General features: G+C 38.6%; 1 protein-coding gene across 3 annotated transcripts in view; it reads right to left on the bottom strand.

The window, feature by feature from the left end:
* mpp7a (MAGUK p55 scaffold protein 7a) overlaps positions 1–27,638 on the bottom strand; it is a 272,588-nt gene that overhangs the window by 211,465 nt on the left and 33,485 nt on the right. For 2 of the 3 annotated variants that reach the window (XM_049464563.1, XM_022670297.2), the window contains exon 2: positions 11,388–11,556. In XM_049464563.1, coding sequence (XP_049320520.1) covers positions 11,388–11,421 — 34 coding nt within the window. In that variant the 5' untranslated portion in view covers positions 11,422–11,556. Of the gene's footprint in view, positions 1–11,387; positions 11,579–27,638 lie in introns of all 3 variants that reach the window. The other variant, XM_022670298.2, reaches the window with a different exon arrangement.

Below are 27,638 nucleotides of genomic sequence, written 5' to 3'. Positions count from 1 at the left end.
CTAGTACTGGGCAATAGGACAATAAATTAGGGCTGGGAAACATATTAATATTTTACTATACTATGATCAATTGGTTATTGTGATCATTTGCTTCTATGAGTCGTTTAGATGCTTCTCCCTTGTTATGACACCAGTTAAAGGAACATTGGCCATTTTTGCCCGCTGGTTGCGAACCTCAGACAGTACACAGCTGGATTAGCCAGCGGACTTTGTCTGAGTGAGGGATCTGTACCTACTGTCCGTGGCAAGTCAGCACATGAAGGAGATTTTGTGCTTCTATTTTGTGCAGTTAAACATGAATGATATGGGGCGTGGCCAGCAACAGCTTATTTGTATAAAAGTGACAGAGCCCTTAAACGGCTCATTCTGAAAGGGACTGAAACTGATAAGACTAGAATAGCTGGTGAGATTTCTTTATCTTTCTGTGAAAGTGATTGATTTTGTGTAAAGAACTTCATGAACATGTTTTGTTCAGAGACCATAGACCTACAGTATTCTAACTTGTGTAGAAAGAGTTATAATATGTCCCACTTTAAAGTTTTTTTCTTTTTCCAGAATGAATTAGAATAAAGTGTTTTTACATTGAACACACATGAACAACCTGTTCAGAGCATTGTGTGAGAAGAGTGTGTGTGTGTGTGAGAGTGTGTGTGTTTTGGACAGCAGCAGTGGTAGCCATCATTATCCCTCTGAATAAGAGACATAAAAATATAATGCAAATAAATTAAATTCTCTCTCTCTCTCTCTGCTTTCTTCCTCTTCTGCGTTTGGTGAAACCGAGTGGAAATTTTCATTCTGATGTAACTGGAAACAGGGAGCTTTTCCAGTGGCAACAAATCCTTCTGTTACAGTCCTGTATCCTCGCAGCAGAACCAGAACCAGACACTTCAGAGAGAGAGCGAGAGAGCGACAGAGAGAGAGAGAGAGAAAGAGGATAAACTGCTGGAAATGGATAAAGTGCTCCCAAAGCACACGCTACCGCCACCGCTAATGTTCATTCTACCTCTCTAACTCCCTTTACCTCTCTCTCTCTCTCTCTCTCTGTTTCTTTCCTTCCTTCTGTCTCTCTATCTCTCTCCCTCGCTCTCTCGTTCTGTCTTCGGGTCCCAGATGCTCCGCATTCTTGACATCAGAACGGAAAAATTTACTGTTAGCCGAGAAGAAATTTAATATGGCCATTCCTGTCATATCCCTCATTGCAGCCATATTCAGATGGCAGTCTGCTGAATCCATAAGAGAGAAAGAGAAAGAGAGAGAGAAGGAGAGAGAGAGAGAGAGAGAGAGAGAGAGAGAGAGGCAGCACCTGAACGATAAACATTCTGGAACTCAATATGGATCTCATTACAGACAATAGCATCATTAAACCCTATACTTGTTTCACAGCAAAATAGATGGAAATAAGCCCCTCTTCGCCATCACACACACACACACACACACACACACACACACATACACACAGACACACAGACACACACACACAAAGAAGGGCTTTAAGATAACCTGTATATTTTATCATTATCGCAATACGCGTTTTTTACGATTAACAAATTAATAAAGCTGCAATAATTCTAAGAATAACAGAAACTCAAACTGCAGTACCTGCAGCAGCAACAGAGGGAGCTCTTCACCACACTGCAGGGAGAACAAGGTAGAAGGGGAGTAAAGTGAGGTAGAGTGGGATAAAGTGAGGTAGAGCAGGGTAAAGTGAGGTAGAGTGAGGTAAAATGGGGTAAGGTGAGGCAGAGCAAGGTGGAGCACTGCAGTGCAAGGTTGTACAAGTAGAGTGGGGCAGAGCAAGGTAGAGTGAGGTAAAGTGAGGAAGCATGTGATAGCGTAAAGGTAGAGTGAGGCAGAGCAGGGTAGAGGAAGGCAGAACGAGGTAGAGGGAGGTAATGTGAGGTAGATCGAGGTAAAGCGAGATTAAGGCAGAGAAAGGTAGAGTGAGGTAGAGTGAGGTAGAGAGAGGTAGAGGGAGGTAATGTGAGGTAGATCAAGGTAAAGTGAGATTAAGGCAGAGAAAGGCAGAGTGAGGTAGAGGCAGGTAGAGGGAGGTAGAGGGAGGTAATGTGAGGTAGATCAAAGTAAAGTGAGATTAAGGCAGAGAAAGGTAGAGTGAGGTAGAGGGAGGTAATGTGAGGTAGATCAAGGTAAAGTGAGATTAAGGCAGAGAAAGGTAGAGTGAGGTAGAGTGAGGTAGAGAGAGGTAATGTGAGGTAGATCAAGGTAAAGTGAGATTAAGGCAGAGAAAGGTAGAGTGAGGTAGAGGCAGGTAGAGTGAGGTAGAGAGAGGTAGAGGGAGGTAAAGTAAGGTAGAGAGAGGTAGAGGGAGGTAAAGTGAGGTAGACTGAGGTAGAGTAGGGTAGAGTGGGGTTGAGAGTAGTAGAGTGTAGTATGGTAGGTGAGGTAAAGTGAGGTAGAGTGGGATAAAGTGAGGTAGAGTGAGGTAAAATGGGGTAAGGTGAGGCAGAGCAAGGTGGAGCACTGCAGTGCAAGGTTGTGTGGGGCAGAGCAAGGTAGAGTGAGGTAAAGTGAGGAAGCATGTGATAGCGTAAAGGTAGAGTGAGGCAGAGCAGGGTAGAGGAAGGCAGAACGAGGTAGAGGGAGGTAATGTGAGGTAGATCGAGGTAAAGCTAGATTAAGGCAGAGAAAGGTAGAGTGAGGTAGAGTGAGGTAGAGAGAGGTAGAGGGAGGTAATGTGAGGTAGATCAAGGTAAAGTGAGATTAAGGCAGAGAAAGGTAGAGTGAGGTAGAGGCAGGTAGAGTGAGGTAGAGAGAGGTAGAGGGAGGTAAAGTAAGGTAGAGAGAGGTAGAGGGAGGTAGAGGGAGGTAAAGTGAGGTAGACTGAGGTAGAGTAGGGTAGAGTGGGGTTGAGAGTAGTAGAGTGTAGTATGGTAGGTGAGGTAAAGTGAGGTAGGGTAAGAAGAGTGAATTTAAGAGAAGTAGGGTGTAGTGGAGTATGGTAGATTGAGGAAGAGTGAGGTACAGTAAGAAAAGTAGAGTGAGGTAGAGTAAGAAAGAGTGAGGATGCAGTAGAGTGTAGAGTGAGGTAGAGTATAGTAGGTTGTGGCAGAGGAAGGTAGAGTGAGATAGAGTAAGACAGAGCGAAGTGGAGTATGGAAGAGTATGGTTGAGAGATGTAGAGTGTGGTGGAGTATGCTAGATTGAGGTAGAGTAGAATAGGGTGTGGTAGAGGTTTTTATCCTGGGAAAAATAAGTGCAAGTAGTCCTCCAACTAATTTAGATATTAATCTTAATTTATTATTAAAGTATTACTGTCACTTATTGAGATTTTCTATGCCACTTATATAATGATAAATTAATAGCATAATAATGTAATTACACCCTTTTAAAGAACATTAAACTCTTAATTATTATGAATAATCAGGCAGTCTAATTGGAATGCATATTTTAGAAATATCCTAAATAAATTAAATACAAATAAAATAGTTTTAAACAAATTCGGGTACAGACTCTTTCACGTTAATGGCCTCTCTCTACTGACAAGAAAAATATGAGCTATGTCCATGTGTCTTACGATAACAAGATACCGTAATAATTGTGACAGGCCTAACACACACACACACACACACACACACACACACTCATTAGTCAGGATAAATCTGGTAAAAAGGTTCCGTCCTCTAAAGGTTTCCATATGTCCCCGCTGTCCCCGCTGTCCCCCTCTCTCTCTCTCTCTCTCTCTCTCTCTCTCTCTCTCTCGCTCAGTCTTCCCGTACTGAACTCTCATCTTTTTACTGATGCCATGGGGCTGGTTACTGTGATTGGACAAGCAGGCCAGCCCAGAATAACACTGTAAAACTTTATACGGCCAATAAAACCCCAGCAGGGGTCCGGGATGCTCCAATCAAAAGGCAGCTCCACCTGATCAGGCTAGCAGACAGAACAGTGCACGGTGCAGAGCGCGGAGCATCGCCGGCCTTCACTCTGACCAGAGAAAAACTGCAGAAAAACAGAACAACCACTCACTATACTGTACATCACACTGACAGAACTGCTGAGCCAACCGAAAAATAATTAAAATTAATGACAGAATCATCATTTTAGGGCTATTTTATTTATATAACATAGTGACACATAGAATTGATTTCAATTGTACAGTTCATTTTTGGATCATTGGTTCAAATCCCGGTCATGCAGCTTGCCATCAGCTGCCAGAGCTCTGAGAGAGAGCACAATTGGTCTTGCTCTCTCTCTGGGTGGGTACAGTAGATGGCATGGCGCTCTTTCCCCTCATCTCTCCTAGGGTGATGTTGATCAGCACAGGGCTGCGTCTGTGAGCTGATGTATCAGAACTGAGTCGCTGGGTTTTCCTCCGAGCGTTAGCGCTGTGATGCTACTGGCCAGTGCTGCATCAGCAGCAGTTAGAAAAGTCCTAATGAGTGGGTTGGGTAAATTGGGAATAAAATGGGATAAAAATTAGAAAAAATTAAAAAAAAATGAAAATGACAAAAAAATTCAGACCCGTACATTTTCAGATAGAAAAATTTCAGATAAACACGTTTTAAATTTGAAAAATTCAGATTCATAAGTTTAAATCTGTTGATTTTGTAACTTAGAAGCACAAATTTGCGATTGGATAAGGGTGTTTTGATAAAAAGAACATATGGTTCTCACATTTTAAATCCTAAAATCACTGTAAAAATTCAAGTGCATGAATTATGCCATTAAGTAACAAGTTAAAGGTGCCCCCAGCGTTCCCAAGAGCTTTTAGCCGATGCTCCCAACTGGATTACAATGGTAGAGATAGGGGCATTGAGTTACCCATGCAAAAAAGGAAATTCTCTCAGATTAAACTACAGAGAATCTGGTTTTGAAAAAATAAATAAAAAAGTTATATAGGAAAAAATCATTGCAAAAACTTTGCACTATAATAATAAAGACCAATATATAATTTTGCACAAAATCCCTTAATTTTCTCAAAAATCAGTAAACCAGTAAAATTTCAGGTAAATCCTGCAGAACAGAGTCTTTTGCTAATGCTAACAGCGAGGTATTAGCATTAGCCGCTACCCGCGCTAAGCGTTAGATCTTTTGTCGTTCAGAGGTGAGAATTACCAGCCTGTAGCCTGCTGCCAACCCTGGCTAGCACTGCTGGAGCAGCATTAGCATTAGCGACTAACCACGCTAAGTGCTAGCTTTCGCTGTTTAGAGGTAAGTATATCAGACTGTAGTCTGTGTGTTTACTGTGTTAAAACAAGCTATGTGGGACGAATCGCTAGCTAATATCACCCTGGCTTACTGGAACACTCAGTGTAGCGTTGTCGAGAGGCAATTACTGGCACTAGCGATTAGCTGCTAATGCTGCTGCACCCAGCCTTAGTTTAAAAATCTGGAAATCTAAGCTTACTGTAAATAAACAGAAGCACTTTACTCACCCAAATAAACAGTTTATAGAAGAGAAATCTGTGTAGATTAACCTCCAGCACTGGTTTAACTTAAAGATTAAGAATTAAAGTTTCGTTTACTTAACTTTACTTAACTTAGCTTAGCTTTACAGGTCTTGCCGCTGGGTAGCGAGACCTGAATTAGAAGGAAAACATGGTGACGCCCCTGTTTCTTACTAGTGTCTCATAATCCACACTGTAAAAAGTGTAGCCCTGCTCAAATTAAAAAAATTGATGTCCATTTGTTGCATCTAAACTATTTGACTTCACTCAATCTAAATAAAGTCAATTGTTACAACCTGATTATTTTATTTTGACATAAACCATATTACTTCACTCGACCCAATATTAATTATTCACCTTGATCCAAGTTAAATTCTTTACATTTCAGTTTCGGAACCAAACTAATACATTTAAATTGAACCGAACTTTAAAAAAAAAATCATGGCAGCATATTCAGAAGTTCCAGAAGTTACTGTGGCGTGGAAGAGGACGGATTACCAGCGAGATTCGTTTCAGTGCTCTCTTGCTCTTTTTATTTTGCTCTGAGGAGGACACTAAGAGTTGGATTTACATGGGATTCCACTTTTGAAAGTGAAACTAACTACAGCTCCAACGCAGCTAACCCCACTCCCACACACAGAAAACACACAAAGGGTGAGGCACAAAACAACCACATAACTGATAACTACATGAATAATACTAGAACAGTGATAATAAAACATGACATGAAACTCTGGGATAAACAGTAACATAAACACGCAGAAAAACACCCACTTCCCCCAACAGGGTGAGCTCCCATAATTCCTTGCGCCCCCCCTCCAGTCCCGACGCCACAATACCATAAGCATGCGTTGCTATCTCGCGAGCGCGTTCAGGCACTTTCTCCCTCTCTCATTCTCTCTCTCGCGAGCGCGTTCAGGCACTTTCTCCCTCTCTCCCTCAGTGCTCTGAAGCACTTCTCTACAACTTCTCCCGTGCTCCACAGTGCGCATGCGCAATTCATGTTTGATTCAAATTAAAAATATTACATCCTTATCTCTTTTCTTCGAGTATGATTTCAGTGGAACCAAAACATTTGGTTTATTTCCTTCAGAATTGTAATTAATTTAGTCTGAATCAAAATTGACACATCAAAATTCAAAAAGGTTGAGTTTCACAATAAAGTCAATAATTGTACTATGTGTTCAATCATATTTATTAGCTTGAATGAACAGCTCCATGCTTCACTTTTTACAGTGCAGCGCCCCACAGTGCGAAAAATATATAATAAAAATATAATAAACAACTAATAACAAGGTCATTCTGAACCGTTTCTATTCTATTCATTTCTACACCTCGCTGTAGAGCAGCTGGAGATTTCACTGCACAGCACTCAGATGACCCCTCGTGTCTCAGACTCAGACGGAAAGAACACAGATCTATATGCTCGGTATGAGCCGGGTATAATCTATCAGGCTCATGGAGCTTCACTGAGCGTCCAAACTGTTCATTAAAACCCAGAGCAGCCGAGAGGAAACCCAACCACACCACACGTCTCCCAGCAGCCCAGCACCCATCCATCAGACTCTATACACCCACCAGTTATCAGTTCCTAATAGAGACAGAGAGAGAGAGAGAGAGAACAGAGAGAGAGAGAGAGAGAACAGAGAGAGAGTTCTGTCTTGCACTCTAGAAATTGATAATATCTGAATCAGTTCACTATTCTTTTACTTTACGCTAATAAAGCACCTTGAATAGAACTAAATAGAATTACATTGAGAGAGAGAGAAAAGAGAGAGAGAGTGAGAGAGAACAGAGAGAGAGAGAGAGAGAACAGAGAGAGAGAAAGAACAGAGAGAGAGTTCTGTCTTGCACTCTAGAAATTGATAATATCTGAATCAGTTCACTATTCTTTTACTTTACGCTAATAAAGCACCTTGAATAGAACTAAATAGAATTACATTGAGAGAGAGAGAAAAGAGAGAGAGAGTGAGAGAGAGAGATAGAAAACAGAGAGAGATAGAGCACAGAGAGAGATAAAGAACAGAGAGAGAGAGTTCTGTTTTGCACTCTAGAAATTGATAATATCTGAAACAGTTCACTATTCTTTTAGCACTATTTGTCATGGCAATAAAGCACCTTGAATAGAATTAAATAGAATTAAATTGAGAGAGAGAGAGAGAGAACAGAGAGAGAGAGTGAGAGAGAGAGAGAGAGATGGGTGAGAGAACAGGGAGAAAGAGAAGAGGGTGAAAGAGCGAGAAAGAGAGAGAACAGAGAGATAGAACAGAGAGAGAGAAAATACAGAGAGAGAGAGAAAGAGAGAAAGAGAGAGAGAAAGATTTCTGTTCTGTTCTGTTCTGCACAGAGATAGAAAACAGAGAGAGATAGAGAACAGAGAGAGATAAAGAACAGAGAGAGAGAGTTCTGTTTTGCACTCTAGAAATTGATAATATCTGAATCAGTTCACTATTCTTTTACTTTACGCTAATAAAGCACCTTGAATAGAATTAAATAGAACTGAATTGAGAGAGAGAGAAAAGAGAGAGTGAGAGAGAGAGATAGAGAATAGAGAGAGAGAGAACAGAGAGAGATTTCTGTTTTGCACTCTAGAAATTGATAATATCTGAATCAGTTCACTATTCTTTTATTTTACTGTTAAAACTGTAACTCAGGCTTTGGAAACACAAATGTAGCACTATTTATCATGGCAATAAAGCACCTTGAATAGAATTGAATTGAATTAAATTGAGAGAGAGAGAAAAGAGAGAGAGAGAGAAAAGAGAGAAAGAGAGATAGGTGAGAGAACAGGGAGAAAGAGGAGAGTGTGAAAGAGCGAGAAAGAGAGAGAACAGAGAGATAGAACAGAGAGAGAGAGAAAAGACATGGGGAGAGAGAGAGCAAGACGGAGAGAGACAGAGAGAGAACAGAGAGAGAGAGAGAGAGAGAGAGAGAGAGATAGAACAGAGAGGGAGAGAGAAAAACTCTTCTTTCCAGAGGAACTGAGGAAAAGTGGGCGAGGGACAGCTGCCAGACAGAGAGAGAGAAAGAGAGCAAAAAAAAAGAAAAGGGAAAAGAGATAGAGAGAAAGAGAGAGAGATAATATATAGTGAAAATCCTGGAGACTTCCAGCAGAGTGTCTAGTCTCTGAACATCCACCTGCACACAACATTGTGACCATAAAGTGGCTTGCAAAAGTATTCATACCCCTTGAACTTTTTTCACATTAAGTCACCTTGCAACCACACACTTGAACGTATTTTATTGGGATTTTTTTATTTCTAATTTTCCATGTTTTAACCAAATTATGTGGCCAATTGTCCACCCTATTCAGCTGCACTAGTGATGCCCCAACACCAGGAGGGTGAAGACTAGCACATGCCTCCTCCAATACATTTGAAGTCAGACTCCGCCTCTTTTTGAGCTTCTGCTGATGCAGCATTACCGAGTAGAATTACAGCGGAGGAAAGCGCAGTGACTCGGTTCTGATACATCAGCTCACAGATGCAGCCTTGTGCTGATACACATCACCCTAGGAGTGATGAAGGGAAAGAGCGCCATCTACTGTACCCCCCCAGAGAGAGCAAAGCAGCTGATGGCAAGCTTCATGACCGGGATTTGAACCAACGATCTCCCGATCATAGTGGCAGCACTTAAGATAGTGATTTAGACTATGAAGGAACACATAAGGAATCATGTAGTAACTGTGTAAGCAAAAGTGTTAATCAAAAGTTTCCTGAGGGCAGTCCTGATGAGAGCCAGTTTCATCATGAATGGTTTTTGATGGTCTTTGCAGCTGCACTCTGACTGACCTTCATTTCTTAGTCATATTTTTTTATATCGTAAAACAAATAATACAAGATATGTATTACCAGACACCTGCCAAAGTAAGAGAAATAATATGTTATAATAAAAATAACAAAAATATTATTAATACTTATTAGTACTATTAATTAGCCAACTTCAGCCAAGCTCATCAGTATCACATTCATGTATAGACCATTAAAATGAAAAAGATTAAACTATGATCAGGATTAAAATATGATTAATAGCTCAGCCTTCCTCTTAATTCACACATAACACACTTCTGTGTGCCAGTAAAAGAGGATGCCGATGATCACAGGGCTGGTATCTCAGTGATGAGTCTTCAAAGCGAGCGGCGTGCGAGGGACAGACAGTCACACAGATCATACATGTTTTATTTGGACGGCAGAAGCAGAGCAATAATTGGCTGAAATGACCATAATAGTAATTGATGGTCTGTGTTTTCACTTTGTCTATATGGATTCCCACAACCGGTATGTAATCGCTGAGGCTAGGGAGGCTGATTTTAAAAACACGTGCACACACACACACACACACACACACACACACACACACACACACACACACACACACACACAAACACACACTCTCTTGTTTTATCATTAGATTGCAAATGTGAGCACGCACACCATCTGTAGTGTACACTTTATCTTGTTCTTATTCTGTCTAAGCCTGTTTACTGGATATCAGAGCTGAATGTGAACACAGTACCGTATTATTTGGACTATAAGGTGCACTTAAAATACTTAAAATACTTTAATTCTCACAAAAATCATCAGTGAGCCTTATAATCTGGTGCTCCTTATCTACAAATTCTATAAGTCAGGTATTAAAGAGCAGTAAAGCCACTCCGTGATGTGCAGCATTATAAGAGTGAGATTGAGTAAAGTTTCTCCAGAACTAAGGCTGGAGCAGTATTAGCATTAGCTGCTAATATCACTAAGCGCTTGCTCGTTTGCCACTCAGAGATGAGTATTATCGGCCTGTGGCCTGCTGCTATCCATTACCTGCTAACACCGCTAAGCGCTAGCTCTTTCACCGTTCAGAGGTGAGTATATTGGACTGTACTTTGCGTGTTTACTGTGTTTAAATTAGCTACGTGGGACAAACCACTAGCTGATATCGCCCTGGCTTAGCGGAACCCCTAGCAGTTACAAGGAAGGTTCTATGGTGTTGCTATGGTTGTTATGGTATCCCAAATGGTATCCCAAATGGTTTCTATGCGGTTGCTGTGGAAACCCAGATGTTGTACCCTGGTACTGTAAGTCCAGTTGGTTTATGTACATAAGTAAATGTAAATGAGTCTGTGTAAAGGTTACTATGGCATCCCATGTGTTTGCTTAGTGGTTGCCAGGGTGTTGCTATGTGGTTGTAACAAGGAGCATGGCATGGTGTTGCTAGGTGGTTGTTACGGTATCCCAAATGGTTTCTATGGGGTTGCTTGGTGGTTGGTACAGTATCCCAAATTGTGTCCAAAATGGTTGATAAGGTGTTGCTAGGGTACCCCAAGTGGTGGTTGCTATGATGTACGCAAGTGCTCAGTATGGCATCCTATGTGTTTGCTATAATATTCTAGATGGCTGCTATGAAGCTCCTAAGCTGATATGAAGTTGCTTAGTGGTTGCCAGGGTTTTGCTTTGTGGTTGTCAGAAGGTTGCTATGATATCCCAGGTGGATGCTTAGTTGTTACAAGGAGTCTCATGGCGTTGCTGGGGGGTTGTTACGGTATCCCAAATGTTATCCTAAATGGTTTCTGCTGGGTTTCTGTTACTGTGGAACCCCAGGTGGTTACTATGGTATTGTAAGTCCAGTCGGTTTCTGTACATGGCAGAGTCTGTGTAAATGTTCCCATGGTATCTCATACGGTTGCTATGATACTCTAGGTTGCTGCTATAAAGCTTCTAAGCTGATATATTGATGCTAAGGTGTTTCTAGGCATGTGCTATAGTGTTGCTTGATGGTTGTTATGGTACCTAAATGGTTGCTATGGTGTTGTTGTGGTGTACCAAAGTGGTCAGTACGGCATCGCATGTGGTTATGATATCGTAGGTGGCTGCTACAAAGCTCCAAAGCTAATATGATGTTGCTTAGTGGTTGCCAGGGTGTTGCTATGTCCTTGCCAGGTGGTTGCTATAGTGATGTTAAGGTGTTAAGCACTGAACCCGTTGGCGGTACCTGTCTCAGGGCCTGTTCCAGACAGAGCCGGCATGATTAGATCTTCCTGTAGATATCACACAGCTGCCACGGTGATACTGCAGCAATCCAGCGATGACGTGATGGGTGGGGTTGGGTGGCCACTCCCTCAGGAGGAAGTTGTAAAGCCGAGGTTATGCCATGGACACACCTGAAATAGAAAACACACACACCTATATTAGAAAGGGTGATCTGATATTATCTGTTTTATGAACACTGTTGTTTTATTTTATAAACTACAGACAACATTTTTCCCAAATTTCAAATAAAAATATTGACATTTAGAGCATTTATTTACAGAAAATGAGAAACGGCTGAAACAACAAATAAAAGATGCAGAGCTTTCAGACCTCAAATAATGCAAAGAAAACAAGTTCATATTCATAAAGTTTGAAGAGTTCAGAAATCAATATTTGGTGGAATAACCCTGTTTTTAATCACAGTTATAATTTCATGCATCTTGGCATCATGTTCTCCTCCACCAGTCTTACACACTGCTTTTGAATAACTTTATGCTGCTTTACTCCTGGTGCAAAAATTCAAGCAGTTCAGTTTGGTTTGATGATCAGTTTGTGATCATCCATCTTCCTCTTGATTATATTCCAGAGGTTTTTTAATTTGGTCAAATCAAAGAAACTCATCATTTTAAGGTGGTCTCATTTTTTTTCCAGAACTGTATACATATGGGTGCTGTTAATTTTTTCTGTGGTTCTGAGGCTGGTAACTCTTGCTCTTCCTTTTCTGTGGCGGTCCTGATGAGAGCCAGTTTCGTCATCATCAACGTTTGTGATGGTTCTCAAAGTAATTTTTTTTGAAAAATTGAAGTAATAAACTAATAAATAATAATAAATAATAAAGTAATAAATAAACATGACTGAAAATGCAAATATGTGCAAAACTGTCATTTAAGCAAGTAAAATATAAAACATGTTCTGGTTTGTTTAACACTTGTTTTGTTTGCTAAATTTTATTCCACATGTTTTCTTCATAGTTGGGATGATTTTCGTATTTTGACCCATTAAAAGATTAAAACGACACTGTAAAAGTACTGTATTCTGCTTTACTCACACAGGAAACTCAAGAAAAGCCTGATATAAAAGAGAGAGAACAGGAGAGTGATGAGAGAAACAGTGAGATAAAGAGAGAGAGAGAGAGAGAGAGAGAGAGAAAGACAGAAAGCAAGACAGCAAAAGAAAGATAGACAGAGAGAAACAGACAGAAAGAGAGACAGAGAGACCCATTAGCCCAAAATGTTCCCAAATCGAATTCCAATTCCGACTTTTCCGTCCAGGGCCTCGGGAGCGCCAGGATCCGTGCCGCGGCATCGAAAGCACCTGAAACCTTTATATCACCCCAAAGACCTGTAACCGGCGGCCTGGAGGAACAGATGAAGAAACGGAGGGATGGAGAGGAGGAGGAGGGATGAAAGAGAGGGGAGGCCGGAGGAGACGGCTGGGCCTCGGTGCTTAACCTCTCTATATCAGGCAGTATCAGGTTAGTGGAATACGCGGCCGTGTGTAGAAGAAGAAGAAGAAGAAGAAGACGGGAAAATAAAAAAAAGCACCTGACTGCAATGAACAAAAAGATGGAGTTTCAATCAGGAGACATCAGACCGAACAACGATGAGACACTGCTACCACCTAGTGGAGCCATCAGACATGATCTATAAAAGAACTGGGTTTATTTAGAACTTGAATCAGTCCTTAAACCCTTTGAACTCTAGGATTATCATTTTATTTTATATTAATTTATTTTAAAACAGTTATTAACGCAAAAACTATTTTGAATTATTGGTTAATAATAGCCCCACAAGGTTCTATTGTAAGTCTTCTCACATTTGCTTCTGCTTTTATTCGATTGCAGACAACTATGATCCAAAAAATACATCATGTTTTATCTTCTCAACTTTATTTTAATAATTAATATACATCTAAAACACATTCCAAAGCAGGAGTTGGGACAAGGCACAAGTGGGACAAGTGGTTGCAAGCTGGTTGCTATGGTGTTGCTAGGTGGTTGCTATGGTATAACAGTCACAGGTGGATGCTACGGTGACATTATTCCATATTAATTTATTAAAAAACAGTTAATAGTGCAAAAACTATTTTGAATTATTGGTTAATAATAGCCCCACAAGGTTCTATTGTAAGTCTTCTCACATTTGCTTCTGCTTTAATTCGATTGCAGACAACTATGATCCAAAAAATGCATCATGTTTTATCTGCTCAACTTCATCTTAATAATTAATATACATCTAAAACACATTCCAAAACCCTTAAGAAGAGTTGGGACAAGGAACAAGTGAGACAAGTGGTTGCTAGCTGGTTGCTAGGGTGTTGCTTTGGTATAACAGTCACAGGTGGATGCTACGGTGACATTGTTCCATATTAATTTATTAAAAACAGTTAATAGTGCAAAAACTATTTTGAATTATTGGTTAATAATAGCCCCACAAGGTTCTATTGTAAGTCTTCTCACATTTGCTTCTGCTTTTATTCGATTGCAGACAACTATGATCCCAAAATACATCATGTTTTATCTGCTCAACTTCATCTTAATAATTAATATACATTCCAAAACCCAAAACAAGAGTTGGGACAAGGCACAAGTGGGACAAGTGGTTGCAGGCTGGTTGCTATGGTGTTGCTAGGTGGTTGCTATGGTGTAACAGTCACAGGTGGATGCTACGGTGACATTATTCCATATTAATTTATTAATTATTGGTTAATAATAGAACCACAAGGTTCTATTGTAAGTTTTCTCACATTTGCTTCTGCTTTTATTCGATTGCAGACAACTATGATCCAAAAATACATCATGTTTTATCTGCTCGACTTCATCTTAATAATTAATATACATCCAAAACATTCCAAAACCCAAAACAGGAGTTGGGACAAGGAACAAGTGAGACAAGTGGTTGTTAGGTGGTTGCTATGGTGTTGCTATGTAGTTGCTTTTGGTATAACAGTCACATTTGGATGCTATGGTGACATTACAATAGATGAAAAGTCTTGCTATGTGGTTGATAGGCAGTTGCTATGGTGTCTCAGGTGGTTGATGTGGCATCTCAGGTGGCTGCACAGGTATTCAGCATCCACCTGATGCATTTTGACATATTGTACATATATTAACAAGTAAAAAATGAAGTTAACATTTTAAAACATACGTTTTCCTGACAAAACATACCATAAAAGGAAGTAGCTTTTATTCATGTACTAGCCTCTACTAGTTTACTTTTTGTGCTTAAGTGTGTTCAACCCTAAAATAATATCATGATATTTAAATTTGATTATTGCATACGATATGATATGGCACACCCCTAACTGAAATATAAAAAAATAATGCCATGACACTAATAATATTAATAATGCACTCTAAATATCTCCATATATCCAGGATTAAAGTAAAAAATAACTATACTGCATCGGCAGCATTTGGAAAAGAGGCGGAGTCTGACTTCACATGTATCGGAGGAGGCGTGTGCTAGTCTTTACCCTCCTGGTGTTGTGGGATCACTAGTGATAGGGGAAAATATAGACGAAGAACAGCTGAATTGGTGGGATAATTGTTAAGAGACTAGCTAAATTGGGGAGAAAAACGAGAGACAAATTTGAAACAAAATTTTAAAAGAAACATACAGCTCAGGAACAAAATAAGAGAGCACTTCAGTTTCTGAATCAGTTAGTCTGATTTTGCTATTTATAGGTTTATATTTGAGTAAAATAAAACATAACATTGTTGTTTTATTCTATAAACTACAGACAACATTACTCCCAAATTCCTAATCGCAATTTTAAATTTGATCAAATTGGTACTATACATAATATATATTAAATATTTTAGACAATTTATATAAGAAATATCATGTTGTGATATTGTGCTTGGGAGAAAAAAACAGGGTTCCTTTAGTTTTGTAGTAGATTTTTTTTTTACTATATTATTTTTATTTGACATTAACATTTAGAGATATTGTATGTTTCTGCTAAATGTTTAAAAAAAATATTTGGTGGAATAATCCTGGTTTTTAATCACATTTTTTTTTCATGCATCTTGGCATCATGTTCTCCTCCACCAGTCTTACACACTGCTTTTGGATAACTTTATGCTGCTTTACTCCTGGTGCAAAAATTCAAGCAGTTCAGTTTGGTGGTTTGATGGTTTGTGATCATCCATCTTCCTCTTGATTATATTCCAGATGTTTTCAATTTGGTAAAATCAAAGAAACTCATCTTTCAAGAAAATCATTTTTAAGGGTAAAGTAATTATTAAGATCCAATGATTTATTTCATTTTTTAATGTATTTTTAGTATTTTTTTTTACAAGTTAAACACGTTATATCAGATATCAGCATTGATAGAGAATTCCCACATCGGTGCATATAAAATATAGTTTTTGCAAAAATACTCGTGAAATATTGTGATATTATGTTAGGGTCACACTCGTTCTTTCCCCTAAATCCCTTAATCATCTCTCTCTCTCTCTCTCTCTCTCTCTCTCTCTCTGGTACAGTAAGTATCCGCGGTGCAGTAAGTCACGCCGCGGCGGTGCTGGCGTATTAAACGCATGGCGTGTGATTGGTGCACATGCTGTTTAAGGAGAACTCAGGCCACTGCTTTCAAACACAGCGAGTGTGTGTAACCCTCGCACGGTGACAGTTACACACACTCTTCCAGTTCATAAAACACAGCGCCAGATATCTGGACGGGGATACGCTCCTCTGGTGTAATGCATTAAACATACTGGGCATTTACTGATACACTGATTTAGTGTCAGAATAATATTATAAACTTTATCATGGGTTTTGAAATATTATGAAAAAATAAAAAATTAAATAAAAAGTGTTACGAAACAGAACATGTCACGTGCAAAATAAAGCTGTGCAAAATATTGTAAAAATATATATTTTCTACATTGTAAATGAATAGAGAAGGGATCCAGACTATAAAGGAATACATATTGAATCATGTAGTAACTTAAAATAAAGTGTTAAACAAACTAAAATGCTCTCTAGTCTGTTAACTTGTGGTTTCTAAGGCTGGTGATTAACTCTGATAAACTTATTCTGTACAACAGAGGAAACTCTTGCTCTTCTATCCTTTCCTAGGTGGTCCTAATGAGTGCCAGTTTCATCATTTTACCCTTTTTTGATGGTCTTTTTTGCGACTGCACTCGAGGTTACTTTCAAAGTTCTTGAAATTGACTTTCGAATTGACTTAACTTCATTTTTTCTTAAAGTCATTTTTTTCCTTTACTTACTTGGTGCCTACTTTGACAAATGTAAAATATATAAAACATATTCTGGTTTGTTTATATCACTTTTTTTTATCAATTGTTTACTAAACAATTTCATATGTTTTTCTTTATAGTCTGGATCACTTTAGTATAAAATGTTCTGCATTGTAGATTAATGCTAAAGTCAACCAGACAATGAAAAAAAAAAAAAATAGGATATTTTTTATAGATTGTCTAAAATACTTAATATACCATATGTATAATACCATATGCATAGTACTACTTCGATCAATTTAGTGTTTTTTCATCAACTTAAATGTTTATTGTAGATTAATACTAATAAAAAAACACAACATTTTAAATTAGATCAAATTCATACTATACATAATATATATATTAAATATTTTAGACAATTTATATAAGAAATTTTATGTTGTAATATTGTGTTTGGGAGAAAAAAACAGGGTTCCTTTAGTTTTGTAGTAGATTTTTTTTTTGCTATATTATTTTTATTTGACATTAACATTTACAGATATTGTATGTTTCTGCTAAATGTTTAAAACCGATACATGAAATAGAACTTCAAACAATATTTTTTGTCTAGATGTTAAAAATATATATGTATATAATATTTTTTTCAGTTTTTATTTCAAAATTGCCTGGAATATCACAACTATACTTTAAAATATTGTGATTTTATTTTAGGGCCATATCGCACAGCTCTAACTCTAAAAATTCTAAAATTAGAAATTAAATGTACATATTTTAAAATATCCTGAATAATCACTGATTAAAACAATGTATTTTTTTTTAACACAGTCGATTTGCACTTTTTAATAAGACTATGCAAAACCACACGCTCAACAAATTACTCAGGTAGAGCATAAATGAGTAAACACAATGGGCAATATTTAGGTCAGCAAACATTATAAAAATAATTAGAGAGACAGGTAATAAGCTGTCACAGTTAATTATTAAGAACTGCCACTATGATAGGGAGTTCGCTGATTTGAATCCTGGTCATGCAGCTTGCCATCAGCTGCCAGAGCCCAGAGAGAGCACAATTGGTCTTGCTCTCTCTGGGTGGGTACAGTAGAGATGGTGCTCTTTCCCCTCATCACTCCTCCTAGGGTGATGTGGATCAGCACAAGCAAGGCTGCATCTGTGAGCTGATGTATCGGAACCGAGTCGCTGCGCTTTCCTCCGAGCGTTAGCGCTGTGATGCTACTTGGCATGACTTCACATGTCACATGTCTTCACAAAAAAAATAGAGCACAGTGTACTGGTGTGTGTATGAGTAGCTATATACACACACATACACATACACACACCTATTTATGTGGAAACCTATAAAACGCCTGCCTGACTTTATACAGTACAGCTCAGCACTCGCCACGTGCCACCAGCCAATCACAAAGCAGCAAAGGACAGAGAGAGAGAGAGTGTGTGTGAGTGTGTGAGTGTGTATATATCTCGTGTATGCAGTCCCAGACAGCCTGAGCAATCAGTTGAGTGTGTATTTATTGTTAAAATAAAAGCTAGTAACACATTACATCACTTCCCAGCACCGCCAAATTCAGCCCAGAGCCAAATCCTGCACCGGGTTTAGCCCAGCTGTCTGACTAATCACAGGCGTTCAGGTTTCCCAGCGTGTCTGACGTACAGACCATGATCATAAACAGTCCTGATTGTGAAGAACATGGTGAAAAAGACACAATAATAACAATAATAACTGCACAGAGCTCAGAACTGAGCAGAGTCTTATTACAGAACCGCATGTGGAGATCAGATTATCCAGCCCATAATAATTCAGCACAAACCACAGACTCTCTGACAACACAACGTCATCTAATGCTCAAGCCATGAGCGGCCCTCAGAAAAAAAAAAAACACTGATTTTAATGTTTTATACTGCTATTCCCCTCTGAATAAGCCCACACAATTTTTGCACGATAAATCAACGTGAACTCAATACTTGTAGCTGAATCACTATTGGATATTGTATTTTCTTGCGTGGATTTAAGCAGAGATGCTTATTTTAGCCAGTGGAGCTGTTCCGTTCTCCCGTATGCTCTTTGTCTGAGGTGAGGATGAGTCTGTGAGCAAATAGTGCTATCTAATATATAGTAAAAAAAATAAATAAATAAAGGGATCAACACATTAAAGTAGCAGTGTGTATTATTTTGTTTCTAAACTGAAAGCAGAAGTATATATATATATATATATATATATATATATATATAATAATATGTGTATTAAGTGTATTAAACAGTTTATATATCTAACATATATCTAACATTAATAATCTAATTGTCCCACAATGAAAGTCTATCACTTTACTTGGTGACTATAACTAATATTAGATTCAAAACAAGTATAATTCATGAGTGGTTAAAATATATTTTAGCATTATAGAGGGCGTGTTTATAAGTTATGCATAATTCTGCAAGCTGGGACTGAGTTTCTTGGTATTGACGTATAACGTGTTATAAACACAGTTAATAATGTATTATGATCACAATTCATGATGCATAATAAACATGGCTATGATGGGTTAAACATTTTTATTAATATCGTTACCACTTTAAAATAAGACTACCTTTATTAAGGGTTTATAAATGGTTTACAATTAGTTTATTAATGGTTACTAATTAGGATGTAAATGCCTTAAAAATCATTAATAATCAGTTATAACCAGTGTTGGGCATGTTACTTTGAAAAAGTAATTAGTTATAGTTACTAGTTACTTCTCCAAAAAAGTAACCAGTAAAAGTACCAGTAAAAGTAACAATAAAAGTAACAATAAAAGTAACTATTGCCTTACTTTTGTGAGACTTGCTGATACATCACTGGTTATAACACATACGTAGAAAGGGCAACAATGACCTGTTGTTTGCCAAATAGTGAACCCACAGCCATCTATATTGTTGCCCTTTCTATGCATGTGTTATAACTGATTATTAATGATTTTAAGGCATTTACAACCTAATTAGTAACCATTAATAAACTAATTGTAAACCATTTATAAACCCTTTATATCTGTAGCCATGTTTAGAATGCTTTATGATTCCATTATAATGTGTTATAATGAGTATGTTTATAGAGTCTTATAGAGAAGACATTAATAGAAAGTGATACCAAAGATGAGGTCCAATAGAAGCCTCTGCAGTGAGCGGACACTGCTCAGCTCACAGTGTTAACATGACTGCACCACTAGAGGGAGACTCCTGCTTTACACTAACAGACCAATAAACCATCACTGATTGGTGGAAACTTCACACTAGATCTCGAGCAGTTTGGACTGTGTGTCTCTCCACTCTTCCTCCAGACTCTGCTCCCTTTATTTACTTTAAATGAAATGTAAAATGTACTGATGATCAGTGATGGTTTGGAGAGTCATGTCTGTCATCTGCTGGTGTTGATCCACTGTGTTTTATTATCAAGTCTAAAGTCAGTGCAGTTTTGTTTTCCCGCAAAATCTTACAGCACTTCATGCTTCCCTCTGCTACTGACAACTTTTATAGAGATGCAGATTTCATTTTCCAGCAGGACTTGGAACATTGCCCATACTGTGAAGCAAAAGTACCAATCGGTCTTATATAATATTTTAATTTTTTAAGACAGATTTTTTTTTTATTGGATATAAGCCATAATCAAAAAAATATTAAAAAATAAACGCTTAAATTACTAAACAATTGAATTACTGAAATAAAGTAACTTTTCAATGATATTGAAAGATGCACCTTTATTTATAAAATCTGAACTATAGTTGGCGGTTTACACACAACAATAAATAAAGAGACAAGACAAAACAAGAAAAGACAAGACAAACCATTGTCTGATAACAACCTGTACGTCTAAACTAATAATAAAAGGCAATACAGTGTTTTCCAAAAAAAATATATATATATCGCTGTACAATACAAAATTATTTGTACATATTTTACACCCCTACAATAAATAATCAGATTGTATAGTAAGACAAACACACAATAAACTGCTTTCAAGAAAGAATAATTGCTATTATCAGAATATTTTTCATTGTTTTAAGTATTATAACAATGTTACTGTGTACCCTAGCCATCAGACTAGTGGAGAGAGATGTGATGCATGTGATAGGATCTAAGGATAGGATGGTCTTCTACCTAATAATTGATTAGTTTCCATCGAGGCATGACCTCTACATGACCTCTGGAGGTGCCCTGCGTGTGCCTGGCAGCAGGACCTTGGCAGCGGATCCTGTAAGCCTGGTCTAGATGAGCTAGCCTTTGCTGACACTGAGTACTGAGTATTGAGTACTCTCCACAAGACCTGCTCGGTTCTTACAAATCAGCTCTAATAAATATACACCCGACCAGTAGGCCTGTCACGATAAAAAAAAACAATTTCAAACAATATTTTGTCCCAGAAATTATTTTTAGATCACTAATTTTGCACTTATAAAATAATAACATAATATTGTAACAAATTAATGAACCTTTTTAAAGACAATAAACTTTCCATTCCTGTTTACGCACCTACATTTGGAAACTAAAAAGTTCCAGCTTGAACAACAAAGTTCCAGCTAGGTTGTAGTAGGTTCTCCAGTGTGTACTACACTATATATATACGTACACATTGCAAAGTGCGGAGGCAAGGAAACTCCATGATGTGCAGCCCCGGTCTGTCCCAGCTGGCACGCGTTGAACGGCATAAAGACACTGCCTCAGCCTTAAGATACTCTAGAGATACGCTGATGGTGAGAGGAAGGCTGAGGCAACACAAACCTAAGACACTGAAGTTAAGCAACTAGAGCCGCTCTGGGCCGTTATTATGTTTCTTTAAGTTTGTTTTGGGTGTTAATAGAGGGCATTTTTCCTAATAAAGATGCAGCCGCGCCCACAGTCACAATATATGTAAGTACGTTTTGTAAGTGCAAACACAAAGAACGATATCACGATTATTAAAATGATTGAGGTCATGTCCTTATATTGAACGATAAGTCGATAATGTAGTTATTGTGACAGGCCTACTGACCAGACATGTATAAAGTACTTGAGACCCAGACTTGTGTAAAAGTACTACAAGTGCTCTATCAAAAAAGTGACCTCAGTAGAAGTTGAAGTGTTCTATAAGCTCCACACTTAAGTAGAAGTAGTAAAGTATTCTACAATATTTGTACTTAAGTATTGTAAAAGTACTTTACTGTAAAATGTAGTAAAAGTACTAAAAGTAAAAGTACAGTACTGTGTTATTAGTGTAGTTATTACAGAGAGCAGTGGAAAGTTAGCAGTGCTAAAGGCAGAACGGGAGCATTGAGGTCTTTTCATAAGATCAGATTGATCTCTTGATTCAGTTAAAGATAAGCAACTTTATCTCCTGCTCTGACTTCAGTGATAAATGTGTTTCTGAGTAAAAGTATTAAACTCATCCAAAATATAGCTCTGAAAAAATTAAGAGACCACTTCAGTTTCTGAACCAGTTTTTCTGATTTTGCTATTTATAGGTATATGTTTGAGTAAAATATACAGTTTTGAGAAATGGCTGAAATAAGAAAAAGAAGCAGAGCTTTCAGACCTCAAATAATGCAAAGAAAACAAGTTCATATTTATAAAGTTTTAATAGTTCAGAAATCAATATTTGGTGGAATAACCCTGGTGGATTTTATTCACAGTTTTTATGCATCTTGACATCAAGTTCTCCTCCACCAGTCTTACACACTGCTTTTGGATAACTTTATGCTGCTTTACTCCTGGTGCAAAAATTCAAGCAGTTCAGTTTGGTCATTTGATGGCTTGTGATCATCCATCTTCCTCTTGATTATATTCCAGAGGTTTTCAATTTGGTAAAATCAAAGAAACTCATCATTTTTAAGTGCTCTCTTATTTTTTTTTCCAGAGCTGTATATAGTGAAGTACAAATAATGCAGCAGTAGTGACAGGTCCTTAAAAATACAATTTAATTTTTTTCCCATATTTAGTACAGTGTTTTTTTTATATATGGCTAAGATGTAGATTTGTGCTGGCAGTGTGAACACAAATGAAATCTTAATATCAGATAATGAGGCTTACAGAAGTCGTGGTTTAATAAATAAAACATCAGTAAGTGCGGTTCTGTCTCCTGCTGATCCGGGAGAACACCTGTAAACTCTGGTAGGGATGCTCAGTAGAAGTAGGTCAGGGTAAATGGTGCTCTCTGTAAGTTAGTGTGACACTCGTGCATTACCTCATCTATCTGTCTGCACTGAGCTCACACACACACACACACACACACACACAGACACACAGCTCAGTGTTGTAACTTCACATCAGCATTTTCTAAGCCTTTTTTTACGGTTTAGAACCAACAGCGAGTCAGAACATTATGACCGTAATCATTATTATTTGGGTGGTGTATGAGGTGTTAGTAAGTGTTGAGCTGGTGGTACAGTGAGTGGATCAGATACAGCAGTGATTAGCAGTGATTAGCATGGTGGTGGTGTATGAGGTGTTGGTGTGTGTTGAGCTGGTGGTACAGTGAGTGGATCAGATACAGCAGTGATTAGCAGTGATTAGCATGGTGGTGGTGTATGAGGTGTTAGTGAGTGTTGAGCTGGTGGTACAGTGAGTGGATCAGATACAGCAGTGATTAGCAGTGATTAGCATGATGGTGGTGTATGAGGTGTTAGTGAGTGTTGAGCTGGTGGTACAGTGAGTGGATCAGATACAGCAGTGATTAGCAGTGATTAGCATGGTGGTGGTGTATGAGGTGTTAGTGGGTGTTGAGCTGGTGGTACAGTGAGTGGATCAGATACAGCAGTGATTAGCAGTGATTAGCATGGTGGTGGTGTATGAGGTGTTAGTGTGTGTTGAGCTGGTGGTACAGTGAGTGGATCAGATACAGCAGTGCTGCTGGAGTTTTTAAACACTGTGTTTAATCATCACCCACTGTGCTCCATTCTATTACACACTCCTACCTACAGCTGAAACACCCTGTAGATAAAATATAGTCAGGGACTGAAGATCTGAATCTGTTGCTGCACAGTTTACAGGATGCTGCCCACAGGAACAGCGCCAACAGGACACTGCCCACAGGACGCTGTCTACAGAAACAGCGCCAACAGGAACAGCACCAATAGGAGGTTGCCCACAGGATGCTGCCCACAGGAACAGCACCAATAGGACGTTGCCCACAGGAATAGCGCCAACAGGATGCTGCACATAGGAACAGCGCCAACAGGATGCTGCCCACAGGATGCTGCCCACAGAAACAGCGCCAACAGAAACAGGGCCAACAGGTTGCTGCCCACAGGATGCTGCCAAAAGGAACAGCGCCAACAGGATGCTGCCCACAGGATGCTGCCCACAGAAACAGCGCCAACAGAAACAGGGCCAACAGGTTGCTGCCCACAGGATGCTGCCAAAAGGAACAGCGCCAACAGGATGCTGCCCACAGGATGCTGCTCACAGGAACAGCGCCAACAGGATGCTGCCCACAAGACACAGCCCACAGGACACTGCTCAAAGGATTCTGCATACTGGATTCTGCCAACAGGAATCTACCCTCAGGGATGCCGACCACAGGATGCTGCTCACAGGAAGATGCCCACAAGACACTGCACACAGGATCAGCACCAACAGGAACAGGGGCAAAAGTATGCTGCCCACAGGGACGCCGCCAAAAGGACACTGCCAACAGGACAGGACACTGCCCATAGGATACTGACCATTGGACGCTTTTCACAGGAACAGCGCCAACAGTTTACAGCCAACAGGACGCTGCCCACAGGATGCTGCAGACAGGAACAGTACCAACAGGATGTTGCTCACAGGAACAGCGCCAAGAGGATGCTGCCCACAGGATGCTGCCTACAGGATGCTGCCCACAGGATACTTCACACAGGAACGCTCTCCACAGGATGCCGCCCACACAACGCTGTAATTGTATGATTACGAAGTATCCTACACAATCAGTGAAGATGATAAGACTGACAGTGGGCGTAGAGACAAGGAAGTGGTCATAATATTCTGACTGGACCGTATATGTTAATGAATTTGGTTTTGACTGGATGTCCTTGTTTAAAATCAGTACAGACTGAAACGTCTGGAACTCCCTGTGCTGCCTGGACTCAAACCTTCAGCCAAGTTTAAATTTTAGCTTCTTCTTTCCAGTGTCTGGATTCTTTGGAAGGCACCAGCAATCCTCACAGAACAATACGGAACAATGGCTTTCCCTCATATTATTACAACAAATAACTTTGATAGAGTTTATACGCTTTTAGTTACGTATATCAATATATCAACAATACATGGGAGAGAGTGTTATAATGTGAGATATTCAATTAGCACAATACAGTGTTTCAATTCCTAAAGCCTAAAAACTCTTACTGACTTCTTTTAGCTCTGTTTTGTGTACAGGCAGGCGCATGTATGTTCAGCCAGCATTTAAGGTGGAACGGAAATCTGAATTAGACACCGGCGAATAAGAAGCTAACTTCAGCCTCGTCCAAGATGCGGAGGCTTATTTTGATATTGTGTGATTCCTCTAAAAGCACCAATATTTTATTATTTGTGAATCCACGTATGAAGTAGTCCTCAATGATGGTTTCCATTTTGCGTCTTTGTCTCACCTGCTTCTGTCTCTGTACAGCCTACTAATATCTCAAGATATTGAGATAGTATCTGAAAATATTGAGATAGTATTTCAAAACATTGACTTAGTATCTCAAAATATTGAGATAGTATCTCAAAACATTGACTTAGTATCTGAAAATATTGAGATAGTATCTCAAAATATTGACTTAGTATCTCAAAATATTGAGATAGTATCTCAAAATATTGACTTAGTATCTGAAAATATTGACTTAGTATCTCAAAATATTGAGATAGTATCTCAAAATATTGACTTAGTATCTGAAAATATTGACTTAGTATCTCAAAATATTAAGATAGCAGTTTACTTAATAATAATACATTTTTTTTGCTGGATTATTTATTTTTTTTAGATGGCAGGAATGGGCTTCCATAAATACCAGACATAGGTAACCTGAGTAAATATAAAAAAGCACTTTTTAAACAAAGGAGAGAAAAACTATCCAAACCAATCTAGCCCTGTGTGAAAAAGTGTTTGCTTCCTAAATCTAATAACTTGTTTGTGTCACGCTTGCCTGCAAGACAATCCTGAAGGAGAATATACATCATCTGTTCTTCTGTGACCTTAAGCTCAGGAGTACTTGGGTTCTGCAGCAGGACAATGACCCAAAGCACACAAACAAGTTCACCTATAAATGGCTTAAAATTTGATGCTGGAAAATCCTCCAATGTGTCTGACTTTTACCTGACAGAGAAAGAGTTAAAAATATTTAAATATTTGTCTACTGGCACAAAGGAAGTGACATCACAAGGACATTTTCTGCCCACATGGCAAGACCAAGAGTAAGTGCTCTAACAATTTTTTCTAAAGTTTTTTTTCCCAAATATGTTTGTCCAAGTTGTGTGTGTCACTCAGTGAACGCAACCCTGTTACTCATATTGTAAGACTAATAATGAGTAGACTCAAAATTTACTTTATATACTTATATAACCATGTTTGTCCTTGATCTTGTATACATAGCTAAATGTTACAGTTAGCATCTGTTCCTGGGGTAAACCACACCTTAGCCTAGATTTACAACCCTGTTACTCACAACCCTGTTACTGTAAGTTACCAAATATATTACATAATCTAATTTAAAAAACTGCTTTGATACCTGAGCTTGACGAATCAAACTTTTTGATAGTCGATTACCTGTATTTAATAAATATATGACTAAAAATAATCAAATTGAAGATAAATTTTTTTTAGAAGTGACCACCACTGAAATGTAACAAAATCCTGGAATGTCCCTTTTATATTATATTATCATCAAGCCATAGATAGCATTTACACAAAGTTGAGAAGTGTACTCATGTTTCTGAGATACCTCAATTATTTTCATTGGTGGAAAACCAATTTTCTAGGTTTTTTTCATAGGAACTTGGTTCTCTAAAGCACCACAAATGTTTGCATTGTCGTTTTTTTTTGTTCAGTACCATAAAGAGCCCTTCAGGCTTAGAGTGCAGCACAATAACTGTATAACATGCAGAGAAGCAGAGCGCAAAACGCAATACAATGAAGTGAAACAGATAAAGGCTCAGAACACAGGAATAACAAAGGGGATGAAATATGAGATGGTAGGATAAAGAGTAAAAGCACAAAGAGAAAGGGAAAACAGGCGGGGAGCATGCGCGAGATGTTCCACAGGGCTGAAGGAAAGGGAGGATAAGTCAGACTACAGTAAATCAGGTCCAGCAGAAGCAGAAAGAGGAGAAAAGAGAAGGAATGCGCTTTAAACTCGGGCTTGTTGGAGTTTGGCAGAGATTTGGTGGCCGGAGCAGTGAAGCGGTTAGTGAGCAGCCTGTGAGAAAGGGTACAGTAAACTCTGCAGTCTGAACAGAGCCATTGTGCTGATCTGATAGCGGAAGAAAAGCCAGTATTTATAGACACTGCTGCTATTTTATCAATGGAGGCGCTGGGGCTGGGGCTGGGGCTGGGGTGGGATTGCTCCATGCTCTGTGCGCTCAGCATCAATCAACCTTTATTTCCACGCTGTAATACAGAGAGGGTGACCCCTTTTTTTCAATGCAGCTGAACATTTACAGCTTAAAGTGACTAAAAAATTAAAAATAAAATAATGTATTTAATCAGGTTTATGTTTAGTATTTGTCGTATCTGCTGATACCTGCTATCTCTTATACTCTTATATAATGTATTCTGTATTGCTGCACTACCTCATGTCTATGGCTGGTTACTTCCACATTTTGTATAGTTTTTGCATTTATATATTCACGTATATATTCTTCATTCAGTATTTTTTTTTACTTATATCGTATAAGGTATAATTAATATTTTAAATCAAAATCTAAGAAGAAATTAAATAATTCTGAATAAAATTATAACTTTTAGGGGTGTGATGAGATCTCGTTGCATGAGATCTCGCAAGATTAAAACGGAGGATATTTCTCGT

Source organism: Astyanax mexicanus, chromosome 15 (assembly GCF_023375975.1).
Source record: "Astyanax mexicanus isolate ESR-SI-001 chromosome 15, AstMex3_surface, whole genome shotgun sequence".
Taxonomy (NCBI): domain Eukaryota; kingdom Metazoa; phylum Chordata; class Actinopteri; order Characiformes; family Acestrorhamphidae; genus Astyanax; species Astyanax mexicanus.
This window is presented reverse-complemented; position numbering and strand designations above follow the sequence as displayed.